Here is a 27,965-nt window from a genome sequence, read left to right on the forward strand (position 1 = left end):
CAGGAAGGAAACTCAGTCTCCTGGCACCAGAGTAGCCTCCCTGTATTGGGCTCCAGACGGGCAATGGAGTGTCTGCATCCCACCCCCAAGGCTTACACTCTAAATCTCTTCAACACAGGCTCAGCAGGTGTCTCTCTGGATGTGATATTGTAGACCATTCCCCAGCACCAGATCTTGGTTTGTCTTCCAAACAAGGGTAGCAGGAACAAGTCCCCAAAGATGCAATTGGCCCAAGCAGGTCGCAGCCAGAATTTCCCCACCACCCCCAAGAGTCATGACGCAAGTCCCCACTTCACTCTGCCCAGCCAGGTCCAGCATCCTTGGAAGGTTTGTTAGACATGTCCCTTCCTCCTCTGCACAATCCGACCTTGGGAGCTACACCCCCAACGCACACCTCCAGATCCCAGCCTCAAGAGGCTCCAGAAAGAGGACTGTCTTAGCAGGTGAAAGTGGTTCAAAAGGAAAAAGAAAGAAAGAAATGTGCAGAAATGACTCCCTGGACTGCAGACCGAATGGGGAGTGAGGAGTGGGGAGGAAGGAGATGATGGAGGGAGACGGCAGAGAGCAGCTCAGACTGCTCATTGGCTGCAGGCTCAGTGAGTCCACGCACAGATGGAGGGAGGGAGGGAGGGAGGGGCCAGGGAAGTCATCTAACAGAGGCTGACTTCCCTGGGGTCACAGCTGGTCACAGAGCCAGAGGTTCGGACCCAAGCATGAGCCCTACACACCGGTGCGAACGTGGGCGGGCCAGTGGACACTTACACACAGACGTCTTCTGGTTATTGTCCTTGCTGGGCATCAGTTTCACACCGCGAGACTTCAGCTCAATCTGCTTCTTGACTAGAGAGGATAGAGAAGAAAAGCTGGTTGGAGGGGTAGTCTGTGACCTGCACGGGGTTCCTGCAGAATGGGGTGTGCCCACTCTTTTGACAGTTATGACATAACAGTCTCACCTACCAAGTTCAAGCTTGAGAACCACAGGATCCAGCAGCATCAACAAAAACACTGTTGAACATAGATGAATAAATCTCTTTTTAAGTATGTCTGGGGCTGTGTTCATGTCTATGCTGGGCTACCATAAGCCACAGGTTGGACACACTTGCAAGTCAGATGTATCCTGTCTCTTGGCTTGGAACATCCATGGGGGGGGGGGGGGCTTCCTGTATAGTAACACAGCAAGGGGTAGCAGGGTCTCTGCCAAGAAGGAACAGACTTCTGAGGGAGGCAGGAAAGGGGCTCCCAAGCCTTGTGGTGTCTGAAGGGCTCGGGACTTGCCCAGGCCTCTCATGGGAATGAAGTTCCACTACCACTGAGGTTTCTGGGTATGAAATAATTTCTGTCTTCTCCTTGGGGAATCTTTAGGGAGCATCTGCAGCTTGCTGAGTTTGGATCTGGAATGCTCTCCCCCAAACTAGGCGCTAAGAGTTCAACTGCCAGCCTGTGACACTACTGGTATGTGCTAGAAGTGAGACTTATGGGAATGTCATTAAACATGTGTCCTTCAAAAGGTTCTTTAGACTCCAGACTTGTCCTGCTGCCATAAAGCAAGCAGCATCTCCTTCCATCATGGATTGTGCTGCCGTGGGCTCAACCTACAGACCGATACCTCTTGAAATCACAATCCTAAACAACCCTTTCTTCTTTTTAACTGGATTTGCCTTGGGTGTTTGTTATAGCAATGGAAAGCCAAGGAACACATGGTTCACCCTCTGTGTGCCTGCAAATGTATAGGTTCTTCCCCCACACAGTTTCTGAGCCAGCCCTGAAAGGGACTGGTAAACCGGATCAAGCTCCATTTGTCGCTATTTCCCGTGTCATACTGTTTGTGATATGAATAGTGTGTGGTATTTGGAATTAAACCCAAAACTCAGACATACCAGGCAAGCAATCTACCACTGGGCTATTTATCTCTTTGCCCTGTGGATGACTGTTCTAGCCATTGCAGGGGTGAGGTATGTTTCTCTCCCACTCCTTAACCTTGGGTTTGGACACTGGAAATTTGGAGGCCTTGAATGCAAAGTCTTGAAAAGCACCTGCTGGATTAGGCTTGTCCGTTGCATCTTCATTATCATGGGAAGATCTGCTTATAGAGTTGAGCCTATAGGATCAGCCAGACCTAGCTCATACCAGCTGACTTGGGGACAGGGGAAGCCGAGTCCTGGAGGCCACTGAGATATGAAACTTGGGTGTCTGCCTAGTGGATAAAATGATAGTCTTGACTCTGCCCATTTGACAACTCCTCCCGTCTTTGCTGAGTGGCATACAGAAGGTGGAGCTCCAGAACACAATGGTCTATCCTTCTCCCCATCTGTCTCCTTTGGTCTGGCTTCCCCTGTTCCCCACAGCATGCTCTTGGTGACCAAGAACTCATTGCAAATCTGGTTGTAAACCTTGGTCCATCTGTACAATCTTAGATCCCTGTGTGCCGTGTTAGTTGGTCTCCAGCAGCTGACTCAGCCCTGCTGACTGATGGATGCCCAGGAGTGATAACAGCTGTGCCCAGGCACTTGCTACATGCCAGACGCTGGGTGCTTTACCAGTTCTTCACTGGCCTCCTTGGCTCCCCACTCTCAAACCATACACAATCCCTCAGTAAATCCTCCCCAGTGTAGACCCCACGAGCCACTTCTGACAGTCTCCGTATCTGTCACCCAAGTGGCTGACACCTTTTCCCTGATGGTCATGACCTCCTGCCTTCTTCCTCTGTCTCTGAGTAGCCTGCCCTTAGCACAAGGGTCAGAGGAATCCTAGTCAGGTGCAAGCCAGGTCTTTTCTGCTCTTTGGTGGCAGTGTGCCCTCCTAGAGCACAAGCTGGAGTCTGTGAATGGCTCACAAGGCCCAACTGGCTGCCCCCCATGGCCTCCTTAGCTTTCTCCTTGACCCCCACCAGTCTTTTCCTGCTACACAGGCCTCCCCGAGGCTCCCACAGTGTGCTGAGCATACTGACTGCCTTGACTGCCAGTTTCTCTAGAATGCTTCCTACCACATGCCTATGATTTGCTCCCCTTGTCCCGGAAACAGCTGGGTAACCCCCTTTTTCTCAATGAACCTTCTCCCAGCACGCCACTCAAATGGTCCCCTCCTGCCCCAGCTCTCCTGCCCCTCCTGAGATCATCTCCCAAGTGTTCTGCCATACTATATCAGTTTTAGTTTTTTCTTTAATTGTTTTTTTATTGGGTATTATATTTACATTTCAGATTTTATCCCCTTACCCCACCTCCCCCCATTTTCTTTAATTGTTTAACTGACTAAATTTATTTTGAGATAGGCTCTTGCTATGTAGCTCTAGCTGGCCTGGAACTGATTATAAAGACCAGCCTGGCCTCAAAATTCACAGAGATCTGCCTTCTGCATCCCCAGTGCTGGGGTTAAAGGTAGGCACCACCACACCTGGCTCACTTATCATCTCATGTGTAAGCTCGACCACGGAGAGCCCTCTGGTTGGTTGCTGTATTCTTGGTGCCTAAAAAGAGTATCTAGGATCCTAGGAAGCAGTCACTGGGTCTGTAAGCTTCCAACCTCCTTGCTGGTAGCTAGTATGTTCTGCTTGATAGAAAATAAAACTGGGAATCAAAGAGTGTCAAGAGACTGGGGTTAGAACACAAAGATGGCCCGCCCCTTGAATGATTTCAAGGGGACTACCCACTATCCTCAGTCTCTCCCTCTTCCAGTTCAGATGAGATGAACTCTCTCACTTAGGATGGGAAGAAACATAACCCTCCACAAACTGAAGTCCACAGCATCAGGTGTGCAGGAGAGCCTCCTAGTGCCCCCATTTCTAGCTGAATAAGAAAGCCGACCAAGGAATTTGTTTTCCCTGTGTGCGTGAGATGCATGATGAAATCCAATCACTACCACAGAGCCCCATCCTCCCTCTGCTCTCTGGAATCTCCTTTATAAATGTGCATTGCTCTCTGTGTGTATCCAGCGGGAAAATTTCCAATGAACACTAACATGGGCGCATTATCAAGCAGAGGGCATTAACAGGGAAGCATGCATTATTCAAGCCCAGCTAATATGGTATGGCTGCGATTCACCCATCCCTGGGAGAAACAGAGCTGCCTGAATACTGTGAGGGAAGTTAAAGTTGCTGTCCCAGAGGTCCCAGGGCACAGGGGGAGCACAGAGTCTCTGACCCAATGCAGCTCATCTAAGTTAGTCTATAGAGATGGCTCACCACACCTGGCTAAGAGGCAAGGGTGTGGCTGGGGAGGGTCTTCAATGGCCTCTCACCTCTGATTCTGGTGCCCATTCGAGGGACAGGACAAGAGGGAGATAAGCAGAGCATGGGCAGACCCCATTTCCAGGGGCACCCAATAAGCTGGTTTTCCTTAGTGCTGTGATGGGGTGTGTGAGTTGTGGGCAGGAAGAGAGGGGCTGCTAAGGGAGACAACTCTTCCTCTCTCTCTCTCAAAACTGCACTGAGGGAAAGCTTCTTATAACCCTGCTCTCTTGAAACCCTGGAAAGGCTCCTGATTTTGGGGGTCTATGCTGGCTAGTTGCATGTCATCTTGACACAGCTAGGGTGACCTGGTGTGGTGGCTTGTATATGCTCCGCCTGGGAAGTGGCACTATTGGAAGGTGTGGCCCTGCTGGAGTGGGTGTGGCCTTGTTGGAGTAGGTGTGTCACTGTGGGTGTGGGCTTTAAGACCCTTATCCTAGCTGCATGGAAGTCAGTATTCAACCAGCAGCCTGCAGATGAAGATGTAGAACTCTCAGCTCCTCCTGCACCATGTCTGACTGGACACTGCCATACTCTTGCCTTGATGACAATGGACTGAACCTCTCAACCTGTAAGCCAGCCCCAATTAAATGTTGTCTTTATAAGAGTTGCCTTGGTTATGGTGTTTATTCATTCACACAGTAAAACTCTTACTAAGACTCTTGGAAAGAGGGAATCTCAACTGAGTAAACATTCCTACCAGACCAGCCTGTGGGGCCATGTCTGCATGCCCATGAGGCATTTTCTTAATTAATGATTGACAAGAGATGGCCCGGCCCACTGTGGATAATGTCACCTCTGGGCAGGTGGCCCTGAGGTATATAAGAAGGCAAAATGAGCAAGGCAGGGGGAGCAAGTCAATAAGCAGGTCTCCACCATGGCTTCCGCTTCAGTCCCCGCCTCCAGGTTCCTCCCTTGAGCTCCTGCCATGACTTCCTTCAGTGATGGACTGTGGTGTGTAACTCTTAGCTGAAGTAAAACCTCTCTTCCCCAAGTTGCTTTTGGTCGTGGTGTTTCATCACAGCAGTAGTAACCCAAACTAAGACAGGATCCACCTGCTCTACCTTCCTCTCCCCAGAAGAACTGCCGAGCCCTCAGGCTCAGGGCCTGGTAGCTGGGCTGCGCTTAATAATGAATGACATCATCTCCCAGCCCAAGCGGGAGCTCATGTTCATTCTCCTCTCCGAATTCCTTCCTCCTTTACCATAGGGCAGAGTTTACTAAGGGGATGAGTGCCAAACGAGGAGGAATCTAAAACATTACCATAGGTATCAACACCGTCACTTTTCACTCCTTGGAGCTGGGTCTCCAGGTTTACATAATCCACAATACCTTTTGGGCATCAAAAGGCCACTGAACATACATCAGAATCTATGGGCAAAATTTTCACCCTCATGAAGTTAGCCTGGGAATTACAGGGGGGGGGGGTCACAACTCTTTGAGCAGGTGTTCCTTAGTCCAGCCACACAATCTAAAAAAAAAAAAAAAAAAAAAAAAAAAAAAAGCCCACCCAAACTCAGCTGGCTCCAGACCTGGGCTCTGGGGAGCTATGGTTTACAGCTGGCCCACAGCATCTGGGAGCTAACACATGGGTCAGTGTTTACCACCTGAACATGAAATGTCCCTGGGAAGGCATAGGAAGGCCTGGGTGCTAGCAAGTGGTGCTACTGTGCAAGGTTCTAGGGACTTTAATAAGAGTGGGGCCTGCCTGGAGGAGGTAGGCCATGGGGCATCTCTTTGGGGTCTGCATCTTACCCCAGACCCTTCCTGTGTGTCTCTCTCTGCTTCCTGAGCACCATGAAATGGGTGGCTTTGCCCCACCACCAAGCCTCACGTTGGGCCCTCAGCAAAGAGGCCAATTGACCACTGGCTGAAACCTTTGAATAGTAAGCAAAAAATAATTTTTTTTTAATCCCTTAAATTTACTTTTATCAGACCAACAAATGCCTAACAGAGACATGGCTCTGGAGATGTGGGCTTCCCAGAGCAGGGTCAGAGGCCTGTGGAAACGGTCTGGGAGAGAGTTTAGAGGAGTTTAGTTGGAGAAGCAGCCTGGGAAGGTTCAGATGCTGTGGGCCGAGATTAGTGAGAAGTTTTGATGGGAGCGCAGAGGACAATCATGTAGATAGGACCTCTGTTGAGAAAGAGATTCATGTTACGTTGTGGCCATGAACTTCTCTACATTCTGTCAGGTCTTAAGGCTCCAGGGTAGAAATCACTGCCTTTTTTTTTTTTTTTTTTTTGGTTGAATGCAGGACAGTCAAACATGTTGGATGAAATTAGGAACTTGTTTTTGTTTAATATTAAGGATGGTTTATGGAGTTAACTTTGAGTGTCAGGCTAAGGGTAGGGGCTAGACTTATGACAGTTAATATTAATTTTCAAGTAGTCAGACTGAGACACCTAGGAGCTTAGGAACCACACACTCCTGGGTGTGTCTGTGAGGCATCTCCTGACATGATTAGGTCATGAGGATGCTGACTTAGTGGTTTCATCCAGTGATGGAATTCAAATCTGACAGGACTACTGGGAGGTCGGAACTGTGTGAGGCAGGGTTTAACTAGAGGAAGTTGGTCACTGGGGGCATGCCTTTGAAGGGTATAGCTTAGTCTTGGCCCATTCCTGTTCCTCTCTCCCCCACACACTCCCACTACTGTGCCTCAGTCCCCAAATGATGGAGTCAGCGGCCTTTGAACCAAGGTAAATCTTTCTTCCTTTTAAGTCGTTCCTCTTGGATATTTGTCTAAGACAGTCAGGAATGTGGATCTAGGCAAGATCTATATATCATCTGGGAGCATCGAAGAGCCACCTTCACAGGCTGGGGCTTCAGTTTCAAGGATCCCACGGAACAATCACACCACAGATTTGCATATAGCAAAACAGCCTTCCCCGAGTGGGTGGAACATGGCACCCCAGGGAACGACAGCCACAAAATGAGCTCGCTGAAAAACCTAACTCACCAGATCCAAGTGGACCAGGGTGCCAAGGGGGAGGGTCCAAGCACAGAACAGGTGTCCCTATAGAGTGCCTGAGAGCACAACTTCAGGCCCGGTCAGGAAGGCGGGGTCTCACCTAATTCCTCTGTATATATGTCAGGACTAAGTAGCTTGATGCTCTTGTGGGAATCCTACCAGTGGGAGTGGGGCTGCCTACGACTCTTTTGCCAACTTGTGGGACATTTTTCCTTCCACTGGGCTGCCTTGTCCACCCTTGAAGTGATGGCATGTGCCTGGTCTTCTTGTAACTTGTCATGATGTGTTTGGTTAATGTCCTTGGGAGGCCTGTTCTTTTCTGAAAAAAGTGGAGCAACAAGAGGAGGTGAGGGAGGAAAAATTGTGGTCGGGGTCCAATATCTGAGAGAGGAATTTTTTTTTAAGTAAAAAAATAAAAAGAAAGGAGGATCAAATGAATAGTTGGGTAAGTCACTAAGAACCTTGGGAATCTCTCGGCACCATTCATTCATATTGCCTACACCGTCATTTATTAGTGAGTGTGCCTGTAAACACTGTGCCCCTGGGGTTGTGCTTAGACACAAGTTGATAGAAAGAGGGTTTCACTTAAAGGGGGTGGGAAGATAGCTCAGTGGTTAGACTGCTTACAGTACAAGCAAGAGAACTGGAGTTCAGATCCCAGAACCCATGTAGATGCTGGGGGGGGGGGCACTTATGCTGCCTCGCTGCAATTATAGCCCTAGAAAACAGAGACAGAAGATCCCCAGAGCAGGCTGGCTAGCCAAACAGGGAATTTTGGCTAGCTAGCCGTGAATTTGGCATTTGATTGAGAGACTCTGTCTCAGTGAAGAATGTGGAAGAGTGAGCAAGAAAGGAAGACTTCAGATATCAACCTTGGGCTGCCACAAGCACACATCCACAGCTATGTGTGCATACACATACATATACATGTGATGTGTGCATATACATGCATATACATGTGATGTGTGCATACATATACATGTGAACATGCATACAAACACTTTACACAGAGGCACATGAGAAGAAGGAAGAGGAGGAGGAAAAAGAGGAGGAGGAGAAGAAGAGGAAGGGGAGGAAGAGGAGAAGGGGAAGAGGAGGAAGAGGAGGAAGAGGAAGAAGAGGAGGAAGAGGAAGAAGAGAAGGAAGAGAAGAAGAGGAAGAAGGGGAGGAAGAGGAGAAGAAGGGAAAGAAGGGGAAGAGGAGGAAGAGGAGGAGGAGGAAGAAGAGGAAGAGGAAGAGGAAGACGAACACGAAGAAGAAGAAGAAGAAGAAGAAGAAGAAGAAGAAGAAGAAGAAGAAGAAGAAGAAGAAGAAGAAAGATTCTATAACTACCAATGAGGTAGAGAAATAGTGCTGGTCTGTCTCAATACACTTCTCAACACACTCAAAAGCACACCCCTTGGTGCACACCTGCATATGGGTGGCATCCACACACATACGGTCATTCATGTCTGCAACCAGAACCCTCACGAGCATACACGTGAACCCATGCCCATAGATATTCATGCAGAGAATGCAATTCACACATGGATATGTGCTTTCTCATTGTTGGTGGTGAAGACTCAGGCCTCCCAAGAGAAGCATGCTGGCTCTAAATGGTTGATGGGAGTCCTAGTAGGTTATAACCATCTCCTCCGAATGAGAACTGCTACAGAAGACTGCCAGGCTGCCCCGTTCATCCTTTATATTTTAGTTAATTGCAAGACATTTCCCCTTTGTCATAAAGGTTAGTGGGACTAATGGCAGGCAGTGAGCAGGCAGAATCTGGTGATGTAACAGTTCTGTAGTCTGAAGCTCGGGTTATTAGGCTTAAATAATAAGAGACTAGGTTGTTTGGGGCCAGAGGGAAACCTGACCTCTCTCCCAGGCTTGGAAGTACAGACATAGACAGAGCCCATGCCTGTGGATTCAGACTCTGCATCCTCAGCCCGCTGCCGGCTATCTTGTTGACTAAATCAACCCGAACTTCCTTGTGATCGCTCTTCCTCAAATCATTTGCTCACCCTCAGAAAGTCTCTCTAACCCTTCCTGCAAGGATCTCAGCTGCTCAGGTCTAATCACATCCTCTCTTGCTTAGAGATTTTTGTCCCCCTACCCCTCAAGCCCATCTTTTGAAAGCTGCATAAGGTAGTCATTGGAAAACTGAATTCTGATCTCTTCGTTATGGGACTTGAGCAGGATGTGTGTGCATCCTTCATCCTGCCCTCTCTCCCTGCTGCTGCTACTGCTGCTGCTGTGGACCAGCCTTGCTGCTCAGTTCTGTGGATCTGCTGCAACAACTCACATCTTTTTCTGGATAAGGCTAGTGTCCAGAACACTCTTCAATTCAGACTGACATGCAGGGCAGATGCCTGAGGTCTAAGGCCGTAGGGCATGGACCTGGCAGATGCTGCAGCCACCTCAAAGGGACGAGTGATGATTCCTGAATGAAGCTGGCATTGCCTCCAGGCCAACTGACTCAGAGGATGAATACAAACTCTGAGCCCCAGAGTTGATGTAGAAGGGTCTAGACAGACTATCACTACCAGCTATGGCACTGGCATGCGTAGTTGAATGAAAGGGTCAGGGCAGAGGTGTTTGTCTGGTAGAGACCAGGACAGGTGTCATGGCACCTGTCAACACCATATTTAAAGAACTTAAGGTTCAACCTAATCTGTGATGTTCCCCAAAGGGAGGGCTCATGTCACCACAATGTCTGCCCAATGCAGATAGGGGAATTAGTGGCATCATTTCTGATGTCAACCCCGGAAGTTGGCTGGGTGTCAGCGTAGCAAAGGACAGAAACACATTGAATGATAAGTTAGAAAATGCAGGCACAGAAGATGATTAGACACCAACTCTCACTCTTTCCACAGCACATGTAAATTCAGAGGCGGGAGCCTCAGGATGCTTAGGTTTCCAGGGCCCAGTGGACTGACTCTCTTGAGATTGACGATGACCATCGAAAGTCTATGGCCATACTGCCAGGGATCTAACCATCAATGCTCTTAGGTCAGACATGTGCTGCCCATGGCCCACAGGCCACGTGTGGCTGAGGACAGCTGTGACTGTGGGCCAAGAAAATAATAAACTTACTTAAAACATTATGAGATTTGTCATTGTTGCTGCTGTGATTTATGTAATTGGACCACACATCAGAAAGGCTGAATGTGCCCGCTAGACTTTGGTGGCACAGAAATAACTGTCAAAGCTATTGTGACTGACGGTGTGGTGTGTGAAAAAGAAGGTGTGTCCCTAATTCACGAAGGACTTGAGAAAACTTGGAGAGGCTGATGGGAGACGAGATGGTGGCATGTTCTTATAGAGCAAAGGTGACAAGACTGCGAACCAGATGTGGGAATGTCTAGCAATGAGATTCTGCTGTTCATATCCTGTGACAAAGGAAACCGAAGGGGGCATCTGGCAAAGCGTCAGATGCAGTAGCCCTGCTGAAGACAGATGGTGACATGAAAGGGGACGGAGAGAAACAGACACAGGTAGACTGAGGGCTACTGGATCTGCTGATGGGAAAAGCTGCCATCAGAGTGCTCTGGTGTCCTCTGAGTCATTGCTCCAGTGAATGAAGAACAAGCATCTGCATGGAAATAATGTGGAAAGTAACCCGAGTTCTGGCACAAACCATTGCTAGGAAGGCAACTGCTGGAGGATCACTGATGACTGAGGAAATTATGCAAAGCTTCTCAGAGCTGGCTGCGTATGATGCTTGGAGGTGTTTCAAACCTGGCAGAAAGTCTCATCGTGGCCCAGCTGAGGTTCTGAGGGACGTGTTATTGGATGCTCTTGATGTGACCTATTGGTTAGCCACTGAACCAACAGTGTGTGGCTACTGGAATTTCTGAAGGGAAGGGAATTCTTATCTGTGGGTATGTGTGTGCATGTGTGTGTGTGTGTCTGTGTCTGTGTCTGTGTTATACAGAAGCCAGATGCTGGTGCTGGGCGTTTTCCTTTACCTTATTTCTTGAGACAAGGTCTCTCACTGAATCTCGGGCTTATTGGCTAGCCTGTCTGGCCAATGAGTTCTGGTGATCTACCCATTTCTACTCCCTCCTCCTCTGTCTCCAGGTTATGGATATGTGCTACTGCGCCTGCCTTCTCCATGGGTACTGGGGAGCCCAAGTCAGGTCCTCAATTGGCAGGCTCTCTATTGACTGAACCATCTCTCAGCACAGTAGTCTTAGGTGCAGTTACTGATGGGCCCTGTGGCAGGCTCCACAAACAACTTCAGAGAATTCAGCTGCAAAAGCCGGCCAGAGGGAAGAGGTTTAACCGACTCTCTACCTCCATCAGTTCCTAACTCAGTTGCCTGTTCTGGGCCGTCGTCTCCACTTGGGGCATCTTCCTTCCATTCTCTGACTACTTCTTATTGGTAGGGAGCCAGAGCCTTAGTCGCCCTAAATCTAGGGGGCACTATTCCTTGGGAAGGAGTTTAGGATTAAATAATAAGAAGAAAGCGAGCTAGGCATATACATTTGCTTTCTCTCTCTCTCTCTGCTTCCTGACTGCTGATGTGTAGCCATGATGCCTTCCATGCTCAGCGTGACTTAGCCATGCTAAGGTGGACTGTACCCTCCAACTGTGAGCCAAGAATAAGTCCTTTCTCCCTGAAGTTGCTTCTGTCATGTGTTTTGTTCCAGTAACAAGAAACATAACGTCTACCTGCTGCTCACAAACTTCAGGCCTCTGGGCTAGAATGCATTGTGTTCTCAGGTGGATACAGCCATTCCGTTGATGACCGAGACCAGTGAAAGCCATCTAGAAGGCTGAAGAGACTACATTTGACCCTAAGGGATGTCTTCTGTCTCTGGACCACCAGGGTTCACATGGAAAGTCAGGCTATGAGCAGAGTGGTGGCGCCAGGCTGGGGTGTGGCTACAGGAGGGACAGGCACCACATAATCATCACCAGGTGAGAACTGAAGGCAAAGGGCACATGAGCAAGGAGAAGGGTCTTTCTTAACCCCATCTCTCCCACTGCACAGGTTTTCCTACCGGCAAGAAGTCTAGGAGGGAAGTTAAGAGATCTGGTGGGGAGTGTGGCTAAGGGCTCCTTTCCTGACAACCTATCATGTGTCAGAGTGTCCTTTCACCTCCTGTAGTCTTTTTGGACACGAATCACAATCCCTATCTCCAGAAGACAATAGTAATGGGGTGTCTGGTAATCATGTGTGTGAAGGAAATTGAGTGTTTTCATGATTTAGATGTGAAATGTCCCCAAGAGGGAGTTTGCACTATAGATGCGTGTGCACTGCAATTATAATTGGGGAAAATGCATACATACACACACATATATGTATGTATACATATATACATGTGTATACATGCATATGGACACATGTATGCATCCAAACATACACACACACACACATTTATGATGGGGTGCAATTCACAAACCGAAGTTTCAAAGCCACTGAACATACAGGCTTAGGAAGACAGCTAAGGACATAGCCTGCAACTTTATGGATAAACTCCTAAAGGTTTGTAACTGAACTCCAGTTTCACCGCGTAGTTAGGGGGATGTGTGCTCTTGGGCAGGTGACACAGCTTGTCTGAGCTTCTGCTCAAAGGAATAGGAGCTGGCAGGTCACTGTGCTTTGAGGAGAAGGCTACCTAGCACAGAGCCTAGCACACAGAAGGTATTCAACAGCCACACAGTAGGTATGCAGTAAGCAGGAAACCTAGAGACTTCCCCCACACACTAGCTATATATAGCATGCACACAGTAAAGATGTAATCAGATCACCTAGAGTTCTTGATCAGATGACCTAGTGTTGGATCTTGATGGTAGGGCCTGTCACTGAGCCTTCACCTACCATGATGACGTTGAAACCTCAAGAATCTAAACTATCGGGCATACCCAGTACTTACTCAATCAGAAGAAAGTACGCTATTAAACTCCACTTTTCTAGTTTGGCAAACATGACAGGAAGATGCAGGTGGCTGTCTCTCAGACACAGGGGGCTGGGCCTCCATGGTGGTATATATACTGTCTCCAGAAAAGTCAAGCTCTGTGGTGTCTCCAGGCCCAGTGGGCTTCTGGCTTGCTTATTTATTTATTTATTTATTTATTTATTTATTTATTTATTTTTCTCACATTGCAAAGGTCTCCTCTAGTAGAAACAGAGGGAATGAGGCCACTCATTAAGTCCAGATATGGAAATACTGTACCTGCATCTGCAGCTTTTTACTCTAAGACCCCAGAGTATTTATCAATTTTGAACACTGTCTCAAACTACAAGCAAGGTGTTAAGCCATGTCTGGTCCCCTACCCTGCATCCAATGGATGTCTAGCCCCTCCTCAGGAGCAAGATGTGCTGCCCTCTTTTAGAGGTGACTCCTGGGGTTCAAAGTGCCTTCCTTACTGGAACATAAATGTGTTGACCTGGGGTTTCTACCTGCCGCTCCTGCTCTGAGGTCCTCCCCAAATCAGAGGTCAGAAGCAAGTAGGGACACCCCCTAAGGCAGCTTGCCTATGCTTGCAATAAAGTTGTGCTCTAGATAGAATGAAGACGAGTGCAGGTGTAGGGGACCTCTGGACTGTAGGAGATCAGCTACCAATGCTGAGGACGCGTGGGGCTCTGGCTCAGAAGGGCAGTGGGGCTGCTGGCTGGGAAACTGGCTTCCCTTGCTGTAAGATGGGTGTGCAGCTAACATCTACCTCATAGCATGACAATAAGGGGGTAACAGAGGTGCCTGTCAAGTTCCTCACACTGGGCCTGACTCTTAGCACTAATCACAATGATGACTCTGTCCTAAAGAGTCCCAGGCCATTAGTGTCTGACAACTGCCCCTCTGGTGTTTGAAGGCTGCCTGGACATATTTAGAGATGTAGGCATGGAGACCTTAGGATGCGCAGATGTAACGGACCCAAGACAGTGATGCCCAAAGTCCCATGTGGGTGCCAGTGTGAAGGGCTGAGGTCCTCATGGCCACTGCTGTTCTCTCAGAGGAAGCCCCGTTCTGGCTGTGCTTACCTTGGTACTGGGCGCTGAATCCACGCTGCCGGTGGTTACCATCTGATGTGAAGTGTAGCCTCAGCCAGTTCTTGCTGCTGATGACAGGGGCTGGGAGGCTGGCTCCGGTAAACCTGGGGGGACATGACAGAGAAAAGAAGGTCAGGAGCAAAACAGGACAAGCATGGAGTCTACTCACCTTCTGAAGCAATAGGGGAGCACCATCCACTCTAGCAGCCTGGGGTCTGTGCAGCTGGAGGAATTTCCAGGCAAAATTACTCCCTCCACTTCCAATTCCCCAATTCTCAGGAGATGCTCAGGGCTTGAGAATAACCAAAGAGGGTTAAGGAGCCAAGTTGATGGTCCTCTATGGACAGTCCCATTGACATTGTATTGCTTTTCCTATTATCTGTGTCTTTGCTCTTTTCTGACTGGACTGAGCTCATCCATCTCCCTTCCTCCTGTACTACACACACACACACACACACACACACACCCTGTGGTTTGAATTCCTGACCTCCCCATGAATGTGATGGCACACACACACACACACACACACACACAGAGAGAGAGAGAGAGAGAGAGAGAGAGAGAGAGAGAGAGAGAGAGAGAGAGAGAGAGAGAGAGAGAGAGAATCCTTGAAATACCCCAGCCCCAAGAAATTCTTCCCAACGGTCTGGCCTTAGTCACATAGGTCTTGGCTTAGGCTCAAATCAAGGCTTCCAGCTTGTGACCTTGTACCCAGAACCAGACTTTCCAAAGTGAGAAGCACAGCCACCAAGTCTGTGGGGCTAAGTGAGAAATTACTTGGGCATTGAGGCTATCCCAGAGCCTGGGCACTGAGGCTATCTCAGAGACTGGCACCTCTCAGCTCACCCACAGCAACTCCTTCCCTACCCTATAACACCACAGGACTCAATTCCAATTACAGTTGCTCTGTCAGTTCTCCCAAAGATCAACCCTCAGTAGGAAGCCGTGGGTCTTGGAGAGACTTGAAAACTGTGCTGTGTGACGGCAAGAAAGTTGCCTAACCCCTCTGAGATTCTATGGCCCGATCTATGGAGTAGTTATGGTGATATCCCATCCTCAGGGTTGCAGGGACTCACAAGATGGCACATGTTATGTATTCTCACCTTGGGACTCAGAACCCAAAGTGACTCTTGGCACAAAGATGTTATGTCAGGGTCCCAGCAGAGAGCAGCTCTGAGAAACAGTCCTTATTAAGGTGGTGTGGGACAGTAGGGGAAACTTAAGAAGAGGGTAGCCCTGGAGGCTGCTGACATGGGATGAGGCTCAGTACCACTCCCCCTCCGGGAGTAGAGGAAATCGGAAATACCCCTAACATAGGGCTGCATGGCAAAACCCACTCTCTACCCACATCCTCAACTGGTTTGGGAAAACCCCCAGCAGAAAGAACAAGGAATGACCAACCAGAGTGCACACTCCTTTGCTCTCTCTCCAGACTCATGGATACTCCTGTTGATCTAGCCTACTGGAGACTTGGTGAAAGATTGATGCTTGCCCACAGGTGGGTCTTACAGACAGAGGGAAAGGAGAAGGAGAAGAAGGAGAAGACCAGAGAGGGGGATCCGGAGGGGCAGACACTAGAGAGCCAACAGAGTAGCTTCCCATAAATATACACTAAACAAAAGATCTAACCAAGGAGCTCTTTGATACCCTCTGATCTCAATTCTTACTATAATGAAAACGCTGACGCACACAAAACTCTAGGAATATTACCCACAGTGCTCGGGCAGGAACTATTATAGAAACCAATTACTGTATTTCACCAGATCCCATTTAAAATAGTTTATTACAGGGTGAGTCATTTAAGTTTTCTAAGGAGCCTCAATTGGTATCCTGGGCTCCCCCACCTTAGGCCAAATTCAATTCAAGCTCAGAGACAGAGCTTGGAGGCTATTTACATATGGAAGGAGGAGTGGAGGAACCTCACCTGAATAATTCAGAGCCCAGGGCTGCTTCTTTAAAAAGGCAAGAAAGGGGTGGTCTAGCGGTCCAGATTATAATTGGAAGTTGGGGCCGAGAACTTCCCAGCTCAGGGGGGAGGTGGGAGTTGATGCTCAGCCTCCTATGCATAGCTATCCTATGGTTACCTGGCACCTTCTAGCTGTCCCATCTCCTCCCAGACAGCAAGTGTTGTGCTATCTCCTCCCCCATCCCTTCTCTCCTTCCAGTGTGTACGTGTGTACGTGTGTGTGTGTGTGTGTGTGTTTCTGTGTATGAGTGTGTGGGCACACATGTGCACACACGCATGCTCAGCTCTGTTCTCCACCCAACCCTGTCTTTCCAAGCATTTGAGGGTGTCTCCTTGGCCCTATCACAGAACTTGGGGCTTCTATGATAGGATGCTCATCAAATGGCTATGGAGAGATGGTACCTGCTTTGGCTCAAAGCTTTTTAACAGAACTACACATGGTAACTCTCTCTGTTGGAATCTCAACCCTCAGGTCGAGTCAGGAGGAGTGCTGGGAGTTTGAGGCTAGTAAGTGCTACACACAGCAGGAGAACTTGATCATAAAAACAAAAAACAAAAAACAAAAAACAAAAAACAAAATTAAAATCAGCACACCAAAAAATTCCTTTCCATGCTAGTAAGTACAAAGATGTGGGTAAACTTACTGGCCGAATTTATGTTGAGGCAGAGGAGTAAAGATGAACAGGAAGCACAGTGGCCTGTGAGTGCGGGTCGTGAGGGTAGATCCTGATGATGGAGAGGGAGCAAGAACCATGAGTGAGGACCACAAGTAAGGTCTGTGACTGTGGGCCGTGAACATGGAAGGCACACTGAAGTCTCATTCACTGGAACTCTGGGAAAGTTGAATGTCCAGTGAGAGGAAGTGGACCTGTGGTGGCCAGAGCTGGGATGAGAGTTGTCAGTGGGTCATGCATGGCTGAGAAGGAGGGAATGGTTCAGATCTAGGACTGTGTGGGAAGGCCACTCATTGTTGTTGTTGTTGTTTACAATACAGTCATTGTCCCCTCCTGGTCCTTCTTCCTACAGTTCCTCATCCCATTCCTCCTCCCAAAAGAAGGCTGCTTTTGCCAGCAATCTAATGAGTTGTGGCATTCACAACTGGGAGTACGATTGTGTATAAATGACCTCTTAACAGAATTCATTAAAAAGGAAACAAAGCAAAATCCTGTCCTCAGAGTAAAGTCCACACTATGGACCCTCTATGGCCTTCAGCAAAATTTCCCCTTCCCTGTTTTCCAACTCTGCCTCTTGTTTCTTTATGCTCTAACCAAATGGGCTCCTTGCTGTGAAAACTTGCCCAGGCCTATTTCTGCCCCAGGACCTTTGCACTTGAGCACTTCCTTCTGCCTGCCATGCTGACCTTCCCTCCAGACCTCTACCTGGCTCACTCTCACATCCTCAAGCTGTCAAGGACGTGCCACATTCTCAGTGGAGCCTTCCTCGTCCTGATTTGTTTCTTGCCTGGCTTTCAGTCTGAGCAATGTGTACATGAGTACACACACACCTACACACACAAACATGCCTATACACATGCCTACACACATACAAACACACACACATACACACCAAACACAAACACATGGGCACACACACACTTATACACACAGATATGCCTACACACATCCCTACACACACACCTACATGCACACCACACACACACGAGTTCACACACACCTACACATACATGCTTACACACATACATGGCACACATGGGTGCACACACACCTACTCACATACACCTACACATATCACACACACACTTATATACACACGCCCACACCACACACACCACACACACCACACACCACACACACACACACACAGCTACACACACATGTGTATACAAATCAACTCACACACACACACACCACACACACATACACACATGCACACACATGAGTGCACACAACCTATAAACATACCACAAACACCACATACACACGGGTACACACACACATGGGTGCACACACACCAACACACACACACACACGAGTGCACACACACATGGGTGGACATGCACCTACACACATACACATGGGTGCACATACACCTACTCACACACACCACACATACACAGATGCCACACCTACACACACAGGTGCACACACACCTACTCACACACACCACACACAGATGTGCACACACACATATGGGTACACATACCTACACACACATGGATGCACACACACACACACACACACACACACACACACACACACACGTGTGCACATACACAAGCACACAGCACTCTGCTACTGGTCAAGCAGGAGAGCTTTGTGTGTTGGAAATAACGCTGTTCTCTGAGTGTCCCCACCTTCAGATCTGTGCTCTCTCTATTCTTCCCCACTGGGCCACTGGGCTACACAGAGAGGTAAGGAAACCCACTCATCACCACACAGCACTTCATGGCAGAGGTGAGATTATAACCTAGATCATCTCCCTCCGAGCTTGGGCACTCAGCCAGTAATGCTCTGTCACAAACGCATGTGCCGGAGAACAATCTAGGCTCAACTCCATCCTGTGTCTTCCTTCCTGGTCACCCTCCAGGATCCTCTTTAACTTTGTTCCTTCTTAGAATCATAATTAAAGGAAAGAGGCATAAAGGGAGAGGCTCCCCCTTCAAACCTTCCTGTCCACATTAACTTCTCTCTGGGGGACCTGGGAAATTCCAAGCTTGCCCAGTAAATCGCTACCACAGTACTACATAAAACACCTAAAACGTATTTTAGCAAGTACACTCAAGGTTTTTTTTTTTTTTCCTTTTTGGTAAATTGACTTCTGTTAAATGGGGCTTCATTAATGGAATCTGGCTTGGGGAGAATTAAAAAAAAATCACTCCCTTTAATGCCCAGAGTTGATTGGGGGGTGGGAGGTGTGTGTGTTTGGGGGGAGGGGACAGAGTGAGCTCAGCCTCGTTCCTGGCAGCAGGAAGGTGGTCTGTGAAAAGCATTTCTTCGTGGAAGCTTCTGGATGTTCTGGATGTATGTCAGTCTGGAAGCTCAGGCACTGGGAGAAACCCCATCCAAATGGTAACAGTGAGTCTCCAGCACTGCTGCCTGTCAGCGGAGACTCAGAAGACTGGTTTAAGAGCTAGCCTATCCAGTCACCAGACATGCAAGGGGCAGGGGCACTATATCATGAGGAGCAGGGGCCGTCCCTGTCTCTGTGCAGTGCCCCTCACCTTGCAGTTGCTGTATTTGGCAAGAGCACCCGTGACCCCTCACATGGGCCATGGTTCTGGGCTAGTGTAACCCTGTGGGGTTGAACTCCAGAGCTTTCTGCACCTCAGACTCCAGTGTGAGCCATCCCTCATCTCCGTGGCAGGCCTGGGACAGGGCCAGATATGGTAGACAGGTATAACCCCCACCTACTCCTTCCCCACCTGTCAGGAGGATAGAGGGGGTACTGTGACAGAAGCAAGTTAATCCTTCCAGAAAAGTCTTAGAGGAGGGACAGACCCACCAGTTCCAGAACTTAGCCCAAACTCTTTTACATTGTCCCCCCACCCCCAGCGATACCCACTCTGTGTTCCTGCCTTTAAGGTTCCTCTACCCAGGATGTCTTCCCTGCTGCCCCATCTGATGAACTGGCACAATGTCACTGGTCCTATAAGCCTGGTCAACTTGCCTGCCCAGTGTGTGCCCTCTGTAGCAGGGTCACGTGCCACCATCCTAGGCCTACTGACTTGGACCTGACTTTAGACCTGATGGTTTGTTTCCCCAGCTAGCAAGGCAAGCTCTACATGGGGCAGGATGGGGGCTTCTTTGTGTATCTCCAGCCACACTGCGGGACAAATTAGTAATGGAATGTGGCTGCCAAGCAAGTCTCCAGTCAATTTCCATGGATACAGTTTCACCCTTTGCAGAGTCAGCCACGCCCATTTATTCATTTGCATACTGTCCACTGCTGCTGTGTCCATAGCGCTCTGTCATGCCACAGAAAACACCTTGCCTTAGGGATGGGTAGAGGTCTAGCATATGAAAATCCGCAGGGTCAATGCCCATAAAATGGTTACAGGGTACATGTCTATTGGGAGGTGGGGGATACAAGGCAGTTCAAGGTCATCTTTGGCTACATAGTAAGAAAGTTTTGCATTGTTATTTACTGTCTGGTCCTTTGCTTTTTTCCGGCACACAAGCCTCACAGATGATGTCACTACATTAAAGCTGAATTTCTAAGGAGGGAATCACAAAAGGACGGACATGTGCCTTAGACATTTCATCACCATGTGAACAACATAAACACGCATGGAAAATTGCCAGTTAGCTTTGCCTAGAAGTAAGGTTTTCCCCTGACCATAGGCTTGTACTCTAGACATTGTATCTCATTTAAATCACACCAGGCACCCAGGCAACAAGTATTTACTAACTGGTACTGTGTACCAAGATGGTGTTCCTGATCCGAGGAAGAGAACTTTGGGGGGTGACTGTGCCCTTGGAATTCTTCTTAGAGACTCCCCTTCACAGAGTCATTCAAGAGTATTCGATCGGGTTCCCATTGTGGTGGCTGTATTTCCTGCTGCACTCGTATCTCATCCGTTTATGTGATGTTTAATTTAAATCACATAATTACAATAACAAATATGACTCGCACTGGGAGAGCTGGCAACAGACCCAGCCGATTCTCAGAAAGTACAAGGCTCAGCTGGAGGAAGCCAGAGCACAGGGGCGGGAGGGCAGGGTGGGAGATGGCTGGCAGGCGGCCACAGGCAGCAGGCAAGAAACTCTGTTACGGTTGTTGTGGGAGCACCAGAACACTTGTGTGTGTGTGTGAGTGCACGAACACATGTGTGTGTGCATGTGTGTATTTGTATGCATGTGTGTGTGTGCATATATATTTCTGTATGCATGTGTGTATGTGTGTGTGTGTCTATGTGTGCATGTATTTGTGTGTCTGCATGTGTGTATTTGTATGCATGAGTGTGTGTGCATGTATATTTGTGTATGCATTTGTGTATGTGTGTGTGCCTCTGTGTGCATGTGTGTATTTGTGTGTCTGCATGTGTGTATTTGTATGCATGAGTGTGTGTGTGCATGTGTTTGTGCGTCTCTGTGTGTACATGTATTTGTGTGCATGTGTGTGTATGTGTTTGTGTATGTGTGTGCATGTGTGTATTTATGTGTGTGCCTATGTATACATGTGTGCATTTGTGTGTGTATGTGAGTGTGTGCACGTGTATTTGTGTGTACATGTGTGTATTTGTGTGTCTGCATGTATTTGTGCGCGTGTGAGTGTGTATATGTTTAATGTGTGTGTGTCTGTGTGTGTGTCTGTGTGTGTGTAGAGGTTAACCTCAGGTGTCATTCCTTGGGAGGTACCCACCTTGCATTTTGAAAACATTTCTCTCATTGGTCGGGAACTAGCCTGGAACTAGCCAGTGAGCCCCAGGAGTCCTCCAGTCTCTGCCTCTCCAGCTCTTGGGTTACATGTAGCTGTCACCATGCCTGACTTTTTCACTCAGGTTCTGAGGATTGAACTCAGGGCCCCAGGTTTGAGCAGCGAGCACTTTACCAACTGAACTCTGCAGCCCCAGGATGCTTGCACTGTATGTATATGGACTGAGAGATAATGCACTAAAGCAGTTATTACTTCCATGGGTACCAGTTTGTTCCGCATTAGATTCCCTCTGCGGTCAAAAGGGGGCACATGAGTAACTGAGTCCTTTGGGGTCTTCTGTTCTGATGCCCACCTTACATGAACTCCTGTGCTGGTTACTGTTATACCCAAGCTGGAGTCATTCTGGAAGCAGAAACGTCTGCCAGATTGGCCTGTGGGAAGCCTGTGATGCATTTTTTTTGATTGATGTGTGAGGTCCCACCCGTTGATTCTAAGCACTATAAGAAAGCAGGCTGAGCAGCCATGAGGAACGAGTCAGTAAGCAGTGCTCCCCCCATGGCCTCTGAATCAGCTCCTGCCTCTAGGTACCTACTTTGAGCTCTTTCCCCAGCTTCCCTGGATGGCGGGCTTCAAGCTGTAAGATGAAATAAGCTCCTTTCTCCAGCTTGTTTTAGCCGTGGTTTTTACCACAGAAATAGAAACACTAAGACAGTCGTCCCATGCTTGGAGTGGTTACTGTAATGAAAAATTCATCTCCTTGTAATTCCCCCTGACCAGCTTCCTCTACAGATCCTGGTCCCAGCTACTTCCTCTCTTCCTTTGTTGGGGGTGGGGGGGAGGAGGAATGAGCATCAGCAACGGGAAACCCACGCCTGAACATTTGGCCTGGCTTGCTTCATTTTCTCCTGGCCCTGTTTCTCTCCAGACTGAAGAAAGCCACTATCTCTTTCTTGCCTGTCCACTGTTCCTCATACATGACAAAGTATTTACCACAAGGGGCAGACTCGCTGAATACCGCACAGAGAAAACAGGGACCATGAAGTGCGTGTATTCAAGACGAGGACCCTGCTGATGAACACAGAGGGCATGCTGTAGAGTGGGGGTCAGGTGACCTGCTGGACAGTACGGATGGCTGCCGGTTCTCCTGCTGCCTGCATCCTGGTTATAAGAGCACCACCCACTTGTTTTGGGAAGACATGGGTCACCACATTGCTCTTGGCTTGGCTGTTCCTCCCACTCACTCAGCAGCTTCTGGAACACCTTTCCCAGGGGACTCCCCAGATGCAGGCACCCCCAGGACACCAACGGTGGAGTCTTTGTCACTATGGGCAAATGTTTCTGTTTTCCCACAAGCGGTTCCATAAACTCCACAAATGAGCAGAACTTTGCAGTTTGGCTGATCGTTAGCTCCAGGGAGCCCCCAGATGCACCAGGCAAATGTTTTTCCTTCAGATTCGTGGCTCCCTGGAGGATGTGTCTGAACCTGGAGCTTAGAGGGAGAAAGCCCCGGGCTGGGTCTGTGGCTGGGGAAGAGCTTTGCTGTGGACATCTGGGCCTTGCCTCTTGGGTGACAGCACTCTAAGGCTTTATGGAGGCTGGAGGTGGTTGTGGCCTTGCATCCCGGGCTCAGAGCTGAAGGGCTGGATGCTTCTTGACTGACATTACAGGATGTGTCTGGAGATGTTGAAGCAACTTAACAGAGAATGCACTGGGGGCACTGTACCAGGGCCTAGGGGATGGGTCTTAAGAAATGTTTTAGGGATGCTGTCCACCCTTGTCCCCTTCTGTCTCCAATCTAAGTCACAGGGGTCAACTCTTCCCTAAGCACTAAAATCTGTCAAAGGACAGTCTGTATCACTCACCCTGGAGCTCCCCAAAAGGATGACTATACAGAAGTATTACATGACAATTCCCAACAGCCAACAGGATCAGCGTGCTCATGTGACCTAAGCTAGGCCAATCAGGAGATGGGTTTCTATCAGGAAGACAGGTTCCCCGGGGCCCTGGTTTGAGACTGTTTGCTGGAGAGTAGTGGGTGTTCACTTAGATGAAGAGGAAGGAGCCCCTCACAGCCTAGTCCTTTGGGGAATAGATGGGGTAGGAAAGGTGTCCCAGTATATCTTCTACTCTTACCCTGCCCCACACACATACAAGATGCTCTAGGCTATGTCTATTAGGTCTCTTCTAGTCCTGTTCCAGGCTGCATGGGGCAGATCTCAAAGCAGACATACTTTCATTAGCTTTAGGGCCCTCGGGAGCCCTGTTCCTTCAGGGTTCCATTCCCATCTGGGTCTCTATCACAGCAGGTGAGACCTGAGATTCAAGGTGGTGGCCCTGATGCTCTGGAACTTTGAGGTGTCTCATACCAGCATGACCCAGGACTAGGGAGCATTTCTTTTTTAAGGGAGCAGGTTTTAAGAGCTTAGTGACCACGCCAGCCTCACAGGGCATCAGCATCTCTCCCTACCAGGTATCTTCTTCAGCGCCAATGCCATAGGCTGATCCTATGCAGATAGAACAGAAGAAGGTTCAAGGTGGGGCCAGAGCTTGGGAACCAGCCAGTACTAGACTTGGATCCAGGCTCTGCTTTTTACTCGGTAGACATGTAACACCACAGGACTAGAAGAGACCTAATGGACATAGCCTTGGACATCTTGTATGTGTGAGGGGCAGGGTGGGAGTAGAAGAAATACTGGGATACCTTTCCAACCCCATCTGCTCCCACACAGAGCTGGAGTTGGGGGGGGAGGCTCCCTCCTCTTCATGTAAGTGAGCACCCACTCTTCCTTCCACCAAGCAACCTCAATCCTCACCAATGCCATGGGACTCTTCAGCACAGCTGTGCTCCGTGTACTGCAATACACGGAGAATAGAGGCCTCACAAGAGGAGCGTGGGTGGTACCTGAGCGAGGTACAAAGAACGTTACCTCCAGAGGACATGGGACTCAATAAATTGATAAATCCCCCCATAAGCTTCCAATGAGGCGGCAAGTATCCGCTCAAGGCACTGAATAGAGATGGGGTGAAAAGGTAAAGACGCCATTGCTCGCTCTCCCTGCAGCCATTCCTATCATCTCAGTCTTGGCTGTCTTCCTTCTGCCCTGGAAGATGGAGGGAATGGGAGAAAGAGGAGACTGCCTTTTCTAGGGAGGGTGGACACGCCTGCCTCATGGTGGCTTCAGGCACACTTCTCTTGGAATACTTCCACAGAGGAAATGTCTTAAGGGCATCTCCCACCCCACTGCCATCCTGAGTGTCTTTCCCTCACCCTCTGAGGGTGGCTGGATAACCACGATGGCGCTTCCTGGGCAGCTGCAGAGTTGAGAGCTTAGACCCTTTGTGCACATGAAGGCCAGCAAGGGTTCCTGGAGTGTCATAGAGCTGTGTTGTTCTCGCCTCTATGCTGACCCTGTGACCTTGTGGCAGTGGCTTTACTGTCTGCATCCATAGTTGCATGCCATGACAAGGGATAGGGACACTGCTTAATGATGACAGTTAAGCAGAGCCAGCTGTCAAGAAGCCTCAAGGTACAGCAATCACCTCTCTGGCAGAGGCCACATCTCTGTTCATCCAAGGGGTAAGGGACCATCAGAGAGAAAGCGATGTGAAGTAGAAATTCCACACAGGGGTCCCTTAAGAAGTCTGTCTGGTAACTTTGATACGCATCTTTTAACTTACCAGCTGGCTCACTCAGGGTAAGTAGAGTTCCTTCACTAGGCCTGCGACAGGTGAGATGGTGCACACAGGCACCTTCAGCACCATGTCTGGTGCATTAGCAGGCTCCAGGCACAAATGTAGATGCAATGAGGGCCATGGTGTGTGAGGCATACACGATCTATAACAAACTAGAGTTGTGCTATCAACATGGTAAGGTTGCAACAAATGGAGAAGAGGGAGGGAACTGAAACCAGGGGAGAGAATTCCTGTTTGCACTTCACCTGTCTCATCATACCTGTGTGTGTGTGTGTGTGTGTGTGTGTGTGTGGTGTATCCTACCACTTCACACCTATGTCTGTGTCATCTATCCCATCCCAGCATACCTGTGTCTGTGTCATGTATCCCATCTCTTCAGACCTGTGTCTGTGCCATTTATCCCATCCCTTCACACCCGTGTCTGTGTCATGTATCTCATCCCTTCACACCTGTGTCTGTCATGTATCCCATCCCTTCACACCTGTGTCTGTGTCGTGTATCCCATCCCTTCACACCTGTGTCTGTCATGTATCCCATCCCTTCACACCTGTGTCTTTCATGTATCCCATCCCTTCACATCTGTATCTGTGCCATGTATCCCATCCCTTCACACCCATGTCTGTGTCATCCCATCCCTTCACACCCGTGTCTGTGTCATGTATCCCATCCCTTCACACCTGTCTGTGTCATGTATCCTATCTCTTCACACCTGTGTCTGTGTCATGTATCCCATCCCTTCACACCTGTGTCTGTGCCATGTATCCCATCCCTTCACACCTGTTTCTGTGTCATGTATCCTATCTCTTCACACCTGTGTCTGTGTCATGTATCCCATCCCTTCACACCTGTGTCTGTGCCATTTATCCCATCCCTTCACACCTGTGTCTGTCATGTATCCCATCCCTTCACACCTGTGTCTGTCATGTATCCCATCCCTTCACACCTGTGTCTGTCATGTATCCCATCCCTTCACATCTGTATCTGTGCCATGTATCCCATCCCTTCACACCCATGTCTGTGTCATCCCATCCCTTCACACCTGTATCTGTGCCATGTATCCCATCCCTTCACACCTGTGTATGCTCTGTACTGATGACTTCAGGTGAAAGAAATCCAGATTAGTCTGGAACAGAGAAGCAACCAGTAGCTGTTGTAATTAAACCACAAAATAGCAGGGCTGTAGATGGCTCAGGGATGTCCAGAGCTACAAGCTCAGATGCCATCAGCCTCGCTCTGCAGGGCTGTGTGCTGGCCAACTGCAAATGGCAGCAGCTGGAGGCTGAACCATGGCCACTCAGCAGCTCCCTGACCCAGCCCTTCACCTTCATCACCAAAAAGAACAGAGAGTTATCTTTTTTCTCATGACAAACAGAAAAGACCCACAGAGAGTCTCAGATCATTTGCCTAGGCCATGGGTCCACTCCTTAGGACAAGGGAATGGTTTCCAGGGGAAAGGTTCTCCAAAAGAATGTGTTGAAAGGAAGGGGTACCAGGGATGGTCATCATGGTTGGAAGGTCAGGGGACTGGATGAAATAAGGCCATTGTCTAACCCTGTGGCTTTTGAATAGGCTTTGTTAAGACTGCTGAGGGATATCCCCCAGCACCACCCCGCATGCACTGCCTGGTCTAGTTCTAGATATTTTTCCAGAGGTGATCAGTGCACTTGCCTAGATGGAGTTCTTCAGATCAGCCAGTATTAGATCAGCATTAGTGAGCCTTAGAATCAGCCTGTGGATTGTCTTCTAACCATCAAAATAAAACACGACAGAAAATAGCATGTCACACTTGATACCATGACCTCTATCTTATAATGGTAAGGTAAACCACACCCCCATAGGGTTGCACCGAGGGTTATATGGACTGATTATGCTCAGAAACTGAGGCTGATACACATTATATATGTACGCATATGTTAATGAGCTATGACACAAAGTGTACTTTTTATTGTAGACTGCAACCAAGAGATCTAAACAAAAAACTGAACTCATGGCCAGATTGAGGGCCAGTAGATTTAAAACACCCAGCCTATAAACTGTGTAAATAAAGCTTTATTGGCACAGACAGCCATTTATTTATGGATTGTCTGTGGTTACTTTTGAACCAGGAGTGCAGAGCTGAGTATTTGCAACAAGAAGTCCTGCCATCCATGAAGCCTGAGATCTTTACTGTCTGGCTACTAGACCAATGCCCCTCTCTAGAGGACATCTTATAATTCAGGATGTTGGATGGAAAAGGCTGAGTCCTTACTCTTGGCAGGCACTGCCCCTGAATGTGCTCTAGAGACTATGGGAATCTGGATCTCTGGAATTTCAATACCTTTCTGCTTGAGGTTGACGTCTATATAGAGAAAGACTGCTGACATGGTACTTTGCTCAAGCTCTCAGCAGGATAATTTGAGTGTTTAATAAGCAGTCTATCCACAAAGGTGAGGGGTGGGTTCAGGAAGGTCCTGGGATATAGGGAAGTGACAGGGACTTGGGGCAGAAAAAAACAGAACTGTCACCAGCCTAGACAGAAGATGCTACGGGAGGGAGTGGGTTGTAAACCTGGGATGAGCGCTGCTTAGAGAGGACACATCAAATGGGAAGGGACCTCTAGTCCAGAGAGGTGACAACAACAGGTGACCTCTGAGGGGGTGGAGCCAGGAGACATCTGCCTCAAAGCTCACTTTCTCCATCTGTGATCTCTTGAGGCTCCTCAGTAGGCACATGAAATGGACCTTGGTAATTGTCCAAGTAGAGTAGCCAGGGAAGGACAAGCAGTGGATCTTCAACAGCACACAGCATTGATTTCAG

General features: G+C 48.7%; 1 protein-coding gene across 3 annotated transcripts in view; it reads right to left on the reverse strand.

Annotated features, from left to right (window-relative positions):
• Csmd2 (CUB and Sushi multiple domains 2) overlaps positions 1–27,965 on the reverse strand; it is a 575,537-nt gene that overhangs the window by 264,597 nt on the left and 282,975 nt on the right. For all 3 annotated transcript variants that reach the window (XM_076934176.1, XM_034502344.2, XM_076934175.1), the window contains exons 6-7: positions 14,165–14,277; positions 763–840 (exon numbers count right to left, since the gene is read on the reverse strand). In XM_076934176.1, the coding sequence (XP_076790291.1) occupies positions 763–840; positions 14,165–14,277 (191 nt within the window). The remainder of the gene's footprint in view (positions 1–762; positions 841–14,164; positions 14,278–27,965) is intronic.

The sequence above is a fragment of the Arvicanthis niloticus genome, chromosome 5 (genome assembly GCF_011762505.2).
Source record: "Arvicanthis niloticus isolate mArvNil1 chromosome 5, mArvNil1.pat.X, whole genome shotgun sequence".
NCBI classification, from domain to species: Eukaryota; Metazoa; Chordata; class Mammalia; order Rodentia; family Muridae; genus Arvicanthis; species Arvicanthis niloticus.